The sequence below is a fragment of the Netta rufina genome (assembly GCF_964035555.1).
Source record: "Netta rufina genome assembly, chromosome: 7".
Taxonomy (NCBI): Eukaryota; Metazoa; Chordata; class Aves; order Anseriformes; family Anatidae; genus Netta; species Netta rufina.
In genome coordinates, this window is record NC_140130.1 from 28808935 (window position 1) to 28820491 (window position 11557).

Genomic DNA, 11557 nt, shown 5'->3' on the forward strand with positions numbered 1-11557 from the left:
AACCTAACAGTAGGGATCCCCATTAGTTGCTACATCCACCTCCTCCCTCATGCAAGCTGGAGCTGTGTCCCCTTCTATTAATGGATATTATTAATCCCCTGAGCCACCCAGTTCCCAGCAATGCAGTGAAATGTCATTGTTGTTTACTTCTCAAGTGTAATTTTAGCATTTTCCTTCTAGGCACTGCTCTAACAAACTGATGTTTTTAATTGTTTATGAATTGTATTGATTCAGGTTTCACACTTACATCACTTGCCAATTCATTTGCTTTCTTGGCATTTTGATAAGCTGGAGTGATCATAGCAGGAAAGCTTCCTTTCCCTCTGCGTTCTTCATATTCATCCATATAATCCTGAAGAAAATTCAAGGTGTTTACTCATCATGCATGAGCAGGTGGGGTTATGAGTTATTTGACAAAACATGATAGTCCTTGTTAGCAGAAAAGTTCATTACTTTTTTTTTTTTTTTTAAACAAAAAAGAGAATAAAATGACCAACTTTAAAAATAAAATCACCTTTTAAATCAACTGTGCCTGTAAAATTAACTGTGGTGCACTAAAAAAAAAAAAAGTAGCAATTACCTAAGGTTCAATATGACATTCAAGTGTACAATGACACACATTCTTCTTATTTTACCCTAACTCTTATAGAGATGATATCTGCTAGCCCCTGTCTTTGTAAATATATGCTTGCCTAAAAAAATAAAAGAATATCAAATGGCTTGGGTAGCCAGAAGATTTGCTTAACCTTTTCAAATTTAGGGTGGGGATCTGATAGATGTCTCTTGACCACATCATGGTCATTCCTCACATCATAACTGACCAAAACATAATGTGTTTCTAATGTAGTAATATATTTTCAAGAGGGATTCATTAATGAAGCACAAATGCCTTGATATTATAGTGGTAAACTCCTTAGGAAACAAGCTACTAACAAAATTCAAACTGTTTGAGTTAAAATATGCATATTCTGGACTGAATATTATTAAAACTACAAATAAGTTTGCCCATTTGAAAAGCCTTTTGAAGATTTAATAACAAAATACTGGAGCTTTTTTAGTATGGTAATACACAATAACGACCCCAAAGTTTTTCAGATCTGGGAAGAATATGGCAAATATACAACAAGTAAGGTATAATGTACTGTATCTTCTCTGTAACATTTTGAAATTCTTTTGTAGCAAACAGCCAACTTAAGTGAAAAATACAGTGTGATACATCAAAAATGTCATGGAGAGTACAGCATAGATAGAAATTCCTATAAGTATTTAGGGATCTCTCTTGTGATTTCCCAATACAAAATAATACAAAATATATACAGATAAAAACATACATATATATATATATATATATATATAAAAATATAAAACATATGATGTACTCTCATGATCTTGAAAGCTAGAATTCTAATCCCTGTACCCATATTAAATCACACTTCATTCGGAAAGATCCATTAATTTCAGTGGCTCTCTTTTATTTGAATAAAAATATCAGAATCCAACCTACGAAGATTAAAACTCAAATTAAATTTGAAGTCTGTGACTGAAGTTTCAAAGATACTTTCAAAGAAAGAAGACTTAAATTAATTCTAAAGATAGAAGCATTCCAATGCTTGAAGATGCAATTAGCACTTTTTCAAACTCATTTTATTTGTTTATTCTTGCTAAAACTTGTAGTAGCTCAAAAGATAGAAACTAATTGAAGGCTCGATTGCTACATATCCTAAACTCGTATTCTTTAAGTATGGTTTGCTTTTCACACAAGATGTAGGTTCGGATAGAGGCAATGAATAAACTCCCAAATGTCTTAGAACAATGCATTTCTTGTTCCTTAATTTCTCCAAAGGATATGGGTTTCATGAGGAATTAGGGTGACAAACCTAAACTAACCACATTGTTTTGTTTATACAAAAACACTATTCAATTCTTTTCAAATTCCTTTTCCTATTCAGTTCTATTTTAGCTGTACTATTTCCCTGGAACAAGCCTAACTTAACTGGGATAGAACTTCAGATGATTTTTGGGAGACCACAAAAATAATTATATTCCCTTAAAAAATGAAACAAAACCAAGAAGAATGCCACAGGCCAAAACAGAAATTAAGCCTATTTGATTCCACATATATAGAACTACAATTTGTCAGGCTTACAGTACCATTTTTGTAGAAGAGCCAAAAACTAAGCACTTGTATGACCTTTGGTGCCACTTGCGCATATTCAGAACTGCAAAGCTTATCTCAAAGATTTCTCAAAATATTGGCAGGGAAAACATGCTTAACTACCTCCTAATCTTCTATCACTTCATGACGCTTTCACTTTTTCTCCTAGCTGATTTTACATTTTCTTTCATTTACTTTCTAACAGTTTCCACATGTAAACATATTTCAGTGTGATACATAAAAACATCATGATAGAAATGTCCCGTGTATACATGGACACAGATAAAATTTGCCACAGCAAGTCTTACCTTACCCTACTGTAACCCAATACCTTACGGACCATGCACCTTGCAGTCCCATATTTTAAGTCAATGCCAAATATATTGCACATTCATAGCATGATGTTACTGCAATCATCTTTTCCTTTGAGACCTTGCTTTCTTATACAGGAAAGCAAAGGGAAAAGGGGTCCCACTGCCATTTCTAAAGTCTTGAGCAATCGGCCATAATAATGATCAACATCAGCATGGAATCTCCTGGATGATGCATACCTGGCCATATTGATCTACGTTTTCTCTTGCAAAATTAACATCTGTTCCAGCTGTATGGCTTGCTTTTCCCTTGATCTCATTTTCATATTGTTGATGATACTTCACCTAAAAAGAAAATGAAAAGAATCATCCGGATGAGTTTAGTCTGGTACACAGATGCTGATAACAACAACAACAAAAAAATGCAGATTAAGAAAAACAACAGTAAATGCAGACAACAACAACAAGCCAAAAAAAAACAGCAGAAATGGCACACACATGTTGATAAAATATTGTTAAAAGTCCCATTGCCACCAATCTACAGAAGTCAAATATGCTATTTGAAGATATAAAAACAAAAATAGTGGTGTACTTTTTAATATGCTAGCAAAGTGGAAATTGCCATTTTAACCCATACCATTAGTTCAGTGTATTCGGTAACCTCTGATTGTCAGTGGCTAATCCCTGATGTTGCAGCAGGTTAAAAAAAAAAAAAAAAAAGAAATCATCGTAATATAAATTCATGGTTACCACAGAGCACTTCTTCCTACCTAATCTGCCACAAGGTCACATGCATGCCATTAATAAAGTTACATGTTTCTGACATATAGTGATCTCACCAGTGATCAAGGAAATTGTACGAAATCAACCTGAAAATTTGGACCAAGAGTTGCAGCACTATTGCTGGAGTACTACCTATAATCTGATATCATATTTTAATCAATGTATGTCTTTGCTGAAAAAAAAAAAAAAAAGGGTCTTGCACAGATCAAAAGCAAACAAAAGCATTTAAATATTTTAAAATAAGTTCCTTAGTAAATTGCTTTTGCCTTCAAAATTATAGATCTCTTCTGATTCTCCTTGGTGACTCTTAATAATGTTTTAAATTCAATTCCACTGAGTTATCACAATATGTTATTTTCTCCAGTTAAAAGAGCTTTACTTTCACTCTCCAGTGAGAAAACACAATTAATTTTAGTCACAAAAATCCACAGTGTTTATTCACAAATAAAATGCCAAGTTATCTCTTTCTGCCTAAAAATCAACTTTCTTCCTTCAATGGAAAATCACTTGAAAATCTGTTTATAACATGTACTGCTGCTGTAACTCCACCGGGATAATGAAAATTCTGCCAGTAAACATTCTAATCCAAAATTTGTGAGAGAATTTATTTTCTTCTTTCCAAAAAGAGACTTTGCTTTGGACACTTACATCACTGGCTAATTCATTTGCTCTCTTGGCAATTTGATAAGCTGGAGTGATCATAGCAGGAAAGCTTCCTTTCCCTCTCCGTTCTTCAAAGTCTTCAGTGTATTTCAGCTGTAAAAAGAACAAGAAAAGAAACAAGACAGCTCAGAAGCAATTAGATCAGACAAATGTATCTTGATTACACACATAATCAATCCTTAAAGTTGCAAAGTCAGGCATTCAATGTCTGTCAACTGCCAAAAGGAAGATGAACCACACAGTCTGGATCTAACCCCTTTGTGTGCATGTTTTACAAGGTAGTCTTTAACTATGTGATCATATATCTTCTGCAGAACCTCTGTGTCTCATTCAGTGTGTAGGACTGATCACAGTTGTTTCAGGAAAACACTAAAATTGTCTGTGAGATGCCTACTCTAATTATATTAGTCAGACAGTTTCCTTCTTCAACTTGCATGGCACCCAGTTGCTGGATATAGAGCAGACTGGTTCTCTGCCGTCAGCTCTGACAGCCAGCTAGTCCTGTAACAGCCTAGAAATGAACATGGTCTTTACATCTTCTATATCTTCACTAAACACTTAATGGTGAAATGTATCAAGCATATTTTAAGATAAGTACATTTTTAGTACTAAATTTTGCTTATGTTTATATTTGCCAGTGACGAATAGATGTCCAAAATTTCACTTTCACAGACAAAAAAAAAAGGGTCAACCTATTTTCTGTTGTTTCACTTACATCACTTGAAAGCTGTCCTGCAACTTTTGCATGAAGTATATCTGGAGTATCTACAACAGAGGTGAACTTTGAAACTCTCTCTTCATGTCCCCGCTTATATTCTACCTGGGGGAGAAAACATATGTAAAATACATATTACAAACAATAAGTAGCAAATATCTGTTTTCTCTAAGAAAGCTTCAAGAGAAAATGAACAACAGCAGACATGACATTCCCCACTGTTGGCTGAAGCTATTGCCATACTTAAGTCTCAATTTCCTTAAAGTGAATGCAGGAGATTTATGTGAGCCATGCATTTGATTAAAATATTCCAACAGCCCGAAGTACTAAGATCATACTGCAGCAACAATACACACAGTGTTGTAGAAAAAAAATTGCGATACTTTAAAGCCATTTGTACAGGATTAATTTTTACTTGATCTTGTTCAGTTGAACTGTTACTTTTATAGAGAGACAATTTTGTGTGCATATATGGTTTAAAGTAGCTTGTAAATTAATTAAGTTTAATGTTACTGCTATTTAATTTCATATAATCAAGAGAGTGGGAGAGATCAGAAGATGTAAAAAATAATATATATATATACACATATAAATTAAAAAAAGACTAATTAAGCCATCAAATGAAAATTAAAGTAATGAAGTAAACATTATAGAGAGATTCATGATCTTATTCAGGTTGTAATATTGTTGTTTCATCTTTCAGAAAACGACTATTGTCATTTATCCTATATGATTGTGTTTCAAAACAAGTAGTTTGCTACTTGTGCTTCTTGCATCATGTTCCAGTTTTCTCACTTTGGAGGTTCAACATAGAACCTACTGTCTAAAGGGAATTGCCTAAACCCAGAATTCTCCACCTTCAGGATGTCTAATATACAATTTTTTAAAAATAACACTTACATTACTGCTTAGTTGAGTAGCTCTCTTGGCAACCTGGTAACCTGGAGTGATCATAGCAGGAAAGCTGCCTTTGCCTCTCCGTGGCTCATATTCTTCTGTATATTGGAACTGGAAAATTAACATTTCTGGGTTTTGTTGTTACAAAAGAAACCACTGTAGTTTAATGTGATTCCTCTGTTTCCCAAATATATGCATAACTTTTTTTAAAAGTAGATGAATTAAAGAGCTTATACCATATAAGTTTGTTAGGTAGAAATATTTCCTACATACAAAAGAAAATATTCCCCATTGATATTTATTATTCAGTGTTAATTTGCTATGTTGATTAGGTCACTAACTTATTGTATGGACAGAGACAGTCATAATTCAGAATTGATTTTCACCAGTAAGGGAAAGACAGTCAATGAAAGGTCTAGACTGCGGAAAATAAGACATGTTTTCATCATGAGTTCTGCATTACTGAGGGAAACAGCACTGCATACTAGATAAGGACATAATCAAGGTCAGCTCAGATACCGTTGGTCAATAGCTGAAGTGCATCTCAATTACATTCGCACAGAAATGTAGGATTTCCAGGGTAGGCAATAACTTTGTTATGTGACTAACTGCACACATGGCTAAATAGTGTTAATGATGGAAGTAGATATATCAGTATCTGCTTTGGTAACATTTTACTAAAGATTTGGGTTTGATGCACTCTTAAGTCTTCGGATTATGATATCCCATGAAAATAAAGGTATTTCAAACATGCACTTACATCATTCAGCGTCTTCTGTGCTTGAGTTACCCTCACCATCTGAGGATCTGGGATGCTTCCTGAGTACCATGAAGTTCCCCCCTCATAGGCAGCATAGTAAGCATTCTACAAAACAAAAATGAAATAACTACCAATCTGTATCCTTGTTTCAAAAAGCGAACAGCTGGTCTGACACAAAGAAATGGAAACACACACAGTGTCGTGGAAGAATAAATTTACCCTCTGATGACATACAGCACAAGGCCTACACTCCACATACTTTCAGAATGCCAGGGCTGAGCTTGTATTCCAAGAACTGACATAAAGACGTCAGGATCTGGGATCCTGGAGTAAGACTCAAATAATTCTCCCTGGGAATCAGACCACTTGTTGTGAAGCTTCAGTGTCAGCAGAGAGGAGACATGTTGAGTATGTCTGTACATGCAGCAGTCTAAATTGCTAGCTGTATAGGTATGCTATTCCTTTCCCATCTTCTGATTTTGGTGCCCTAAGCTACAATCAAGCTACATTGCCATAAATAGTTTAGCCAAATGAGAAGTAATGTCTTTGTTATCATTGGAATCCTGTGAACCCTAACAAACACAACAGCCAAGTCCTTGCTCTCCTGCAGGCTAAAGGCTTGGAGATTTCAGGGATATTTCTTACCTGGCTGGCCAGTTGTTGGGCTTTATATGCAGCTTCGATGTCTGTAGACCTCATATCCCATTGAAAGGCAGACCTGAACTGTTCACCCTGTTCTCGATATTTTATCTACAAAAAGAAATAAAAAAATGACTTGGTATTAGTAGCTTGTTGGCACAAACTAAAGCACACCACTCTCAGGAGGAAAGCAAGAAGGAAGACAAACAAGGTGAACAGAGTCCACAGCGATATGAAGTCTGCATGAACTGTAGCAACCAAAGAAGAAGAAGAAGAATGTAAATTACAACAAAAACAGTGCAATTCCCACCATAACAAATCCACTTCAGAGCCTACTAGTTTGGGCTGCACCTTACACCAGTCTAAAGGAAGGCTAAAATCACCCTTGGCCATACTGGGCAACCTTTTTTGTGCTCTCTTACACATTGACACCATCAGACAGACATCCATCAGGCCAAACTGGATGAGGGAACTTGTCTGCAGGTTTTTGCTGTTTTAGTTTTCAACTATGCCAGTTCCTTCACCTGTCTCACTGTAAGAATCATCAGTGCCAACACAAGAGAGGCAGAGGAACAGTGTGACTGCACAGAACAAATTCTCTGGGTGACAGCATCAACCTGACTCAGTTTAAGACAATTTACTCTGGTCACTGTTTATCCGTGTCTCCAAATGCTACAGACCTGCCTAGTTTTCAGTGCCAACTCACAATTTCACCCTGAAGACCCATCTCTATATGATACGAATGCAGAAACCTAGGGACTAGGACAAGAAAACTTGATTCACCAAATCTCTGCAGTCCACAAGAAAATACCTGACAGTCTGCAAAACTCTCCATCTTTTCCTCCTTCTCATGCTTTTGACCAACACCATTTACAGCCAGCTCAAAAGTCCAAAAAAGCCACATGGCCTGCAGCTCTATGCCATGCCAAGACTACATAACTACTTCCTCCTTGACACCCATTCTTGGCAAGGAATCTCTGTGGAAGAGAAGATTGGGTTTAGCCTTAAGGTCAAAGCTCTACTCTCTAATCCATACAGCCAGCTTCTATTCACTGGCTCTATTTCTAGAGCTGCACAAGGAATGGCATATTAGACCTGAAATCTAACATGAAGTTCTGCAGGAATACTTTGGTCTTTAGATAATACTATTTGGGGAAATATCTATGAAGACTGAAATCCTGAAGAAATATTAAGCAGAACATTCCAATGCAGAATTAGATGAAAGAACTAACACCTGCTGGGCAATATTCTGCTCTCCTATTTCCCTACACAGTGTCCATAAAGTTTCATGACTGTGTAAGTGCAAGAGGGTACTATATTTAGTTCTGAATCATTGTTTTCTCCTGCTGCCTTTAGCATGACAGCATACCAGAAATTAAACTGAAATCATACCTCTACTCTATAACATATTCTACAGATGCAAAAACAAACAAACAAACAAAAAAACAGTCACTGTACTGAAGAGTGCAAAATCTAAACTGGTCAAAAAGTCACCGAGCACGATTACCGTTACCCTCATTGTATAATTTAAGTACAGAGGTACACAGAGATAAATGATTTGTCCACACAGAAATTCTGTGTAGATGAGGGAGCTGAATTTTATCTCTGCATTCTACTTGGTGTCTCAACATAAAACTTATGTGAGAACATTACATTAGGCTTGAAGAAACGTTTTCTGCTCAGGAAATATTATTAACTAAAAAAAAAGAACAAATTACAGTAGCAATTGGAACAAGTTAGCACCACTTTATACATCTACCAATGAAAGAGTTTTCCTACACCCAAAATTTCTATAGAAGTACTCCCTTTAAGTAAGTACTGCAGAATCAGCTTCTTTAGTACCCTTAGCAATTTTCTCTCTGGAGCAGAACCTCATTATGTGATTGAAAAGGACAGAAGGTGCTTGAGGTGAAGAAAAAAAAAAAAAAAAAAAAAAAGAAAGAAAGAAAGAAAAAGAAAAAAGAAAAAAGAAAAAAAAAACACAAGGGAAAGTGATCTTTGAGCTATAATTTGTCTGGCGTGTATATTCATATGCACTGGAAGTATCGGTGTCATATCACTGCCTAAACCCAGAAATAGAACCTGCAGTAATCCCAAACTCATTCCTGACCACTTCTGTCAGACACAGCTTAAAGTAAGTGTGATGGTCACTGCTAAAATAGTTACTGCCTCTGGTATTGCAAGACTTGATGCACAGTAGTAACGTACGAGAATGATAAAGATTCCGTATCTGATAAGGGTTATTAAATGTACATCAACTTTGTACAGCTAATATATAAAAAAAGATTGATGCAGTATGCTATAGTCTAAGTAATAGAATTCACTTTTTAAAATTTTAATAATGTCTAATGTTTAAAAACACTAGTTTGTTTACTAAATATAGCTATGCAATGAGCAGTGCTATTTTAGAGCATGGAAAGACAGGACACTCAAGAAAGCAGTGATACACACAGAAGTGAGCTCGCAGTCAGCTATGGGCTGGTTTTGTGTTTCTCATTGTCTGAAAGTTCACAGACATGCAAGTTTGAAACAAATGTATCTGGAGGAAAACAATGCAAGGCAGAACAGAATGGCATTCGGCAAGAAAGAAGACTTTGAGCACCCCTAGAGGTTTACCCGTGCACAGCAGCCTTTTGGAGTGCGGATGCAGTTCAATGGCCATAGGAAGCTGCCCCATCCCTAACGTCCCAGCAAAACATTTTCAGCAGCACCATGCGAAGTTCCCTGGACTTTGTGCTTTCTCACAGAAGGGAAATACCGGCTCAGGTTTTTCAGAAACGCTTGACAAAGCGTTTATGTGAACTTTGCCTAGGTCTTACTAGATCTAATAAAAAGATAATTTTGTTTGTTTCATAGCATTTAGTATCAGTTTCAGATGAGATCATAAAGCAAGGAGGTCATTCCTCTTTCAAAAGGCTATGTAACCCCATCTGATTTAGTTACTAATTTTCCATAGCTCTGGGCAGTATCTCCTGCAGTTTACCTGAACAATTCTTCCATGTTGATTGCCAGATAAAAATCTGCTAGCCATTTCTCTTTTTGAAAGTGTAAACAATTTCAAATCTAACCTTCCTGTTTGGTGTCTTAGGAAACAATTTTAAAAATTATGACTCAAACCTGGACTGAGATTTTACTGCTCTAAAAGTATGCACAAGTGTAAATAAAGAAAAGGTATTTATATTTTTAAAACAAGACCCCAATATTGTATAAAAATTTAGATCAGAGACAAACATATTTGGCCGCCAAACTTCTTACCTCGCTTACTACTTCCGATAGTTTTTTTGCATTTGTGTTTATTGGTGTCTCAAATACGCTTGTGAATGCATTGTTTTTGGGATTATGCCTAAAAAAGGAAGCATAAAAGGATATTAGGAATGTGCCAGACAGCCCACAAGAAAGGTTCTCTTTGAGCCCTCGAAAACACAAGATCAGCCTCCACCTCTTTCTACGTAACTTTCCCCCCCACCCAGACGCAGGTCTCAGATTACATTCCAGTTATAATTGCATGGAGTAGGGTGCCTAGAGCAAAATTAATTTTAATGATCATCATATCAATGCTGTGTTTCTAATAACAAAAGAGAATAATAGAATAAAAAACAACTGTCATCTCTCCTTTTACTGCTGACAAATTTGACAGGAACTGATCATTATAGAATAAAAACTTCCTAGAAGAAACCAACTCCAAAATCTGCATTTTATGCATTTTCCTGATGATTAACTCAATCTTGTTAACTCTTAACTGCTGATTTTGAAAGCACTGAATTTTATGGTTGGGTTTATTTTCTTCCCAAAATACTGAAATGGAAGTTAATTTGGTAACTTTTAACATACCAGACAAACGAGGAAGCTTTATCTACGGTAGTAAGAGTTTCCCATCATTGTTGATTCACGTATGTGCAAAGCTATGCACTCAGGCACTAACAATACATAATGTCATCACACAGGACCAGGCTGAGTCCAAATTGTGATCTTTTGTTCTATTAGGATTACTTGATGTTTTAAACAGTATTTAAAAAGAAAAAGAAAAAAGGAAACAGACTTACACTTGACAGTAAGGCTTTTTCTCGTGGCTAACAAAGTTGTTTACTGTTAACATCATCTTGCACACTTCACAGTGAAAACAGGCTTTATGCCATGTCTGGAAACACCACAAAAGAGAAACCAAGCACGCATTATTTGTATTGCATTATTATCGAGTTTTAAAATTCAGCATTGACCCCTTCCATCCATTTCACAAATCTGAAGAATTCTTCAAATGCGTGCCTATTATTAACTCATTTCAGTTCTGATCCCAGTTCTGAGCAAAGAACTTCTGGAACCAAGAGATTTGCACTGTGTTAAAAGTGCAAATCTATACATTTATTATAGTCCAAAATAATAAAGAAAGAGAACTGACCTGATCTATACAGTTAATCTTCTCAGCAGGGTAAACCCCATAGCCACATCTAGCACACGGCTGCACATTCATCTTGAAATCCACAGAGTGAAAAATATATAGGTTTATACAAAGGGTTCAAAGAGTGTGAAAGTGACTTTTTGGCCTGTGCAAAGCACACTCTAGACGCTACAGTCAGGGCCTTTTGCTGTGGTCAATGGCTTCCATTAAAGCTCTGAATTGAAGTCTGTTGCTCCGT

At 35.9% G+C, this 11557-nt stretch overlaps 1 protein-coding gene across 2 annotated transcripts in view; it reads right to left on the minus strand.

Moving 5' to 3' along the window:
• Positions 1–11557, minus strand: part of NRAP (nebulin related anchoring protein) — a 48991-nt gene extending 37434 nt beyond the window's left edge. For both annotated transcript variants that reach the window (XM_084290301.1, XM_084290300.1), the window contains exons 1-10: positions 11320–11557; positions 10967–11061; positions 10179–10266; positions 6930–7034; positions 6285–6389; positions 5528–5635; positions 4628–4732; positions 3898–4005; positions 2707–2811; positions 248–352 (exon numbers count right to left, since the gene is read on the minus strand). In XM_084290301.1, coding sequence (XP_084146427.1) covers positions 248–352; positions 2707–2811; positions 3898–4005; positions 4628–4732; positions 5528–5635; positions 6285–6389; positions 6930–7034; positions 10179–10266; positions 10967–11061; positions 11320–11391 — 996 coding nt within the window. In that variant the 5' untranslated portion in view covers positions 11392–11557. The remainder of the gene's footprint in view (positions 1–247; positions 353–2706; positions 2812–3897; positions 4006–4627; positions 4733–5527; positions 5636–6284; positions 6390–6929; positions 7035–10178; positions 10267–10966; positions 11062–11319) is intronic.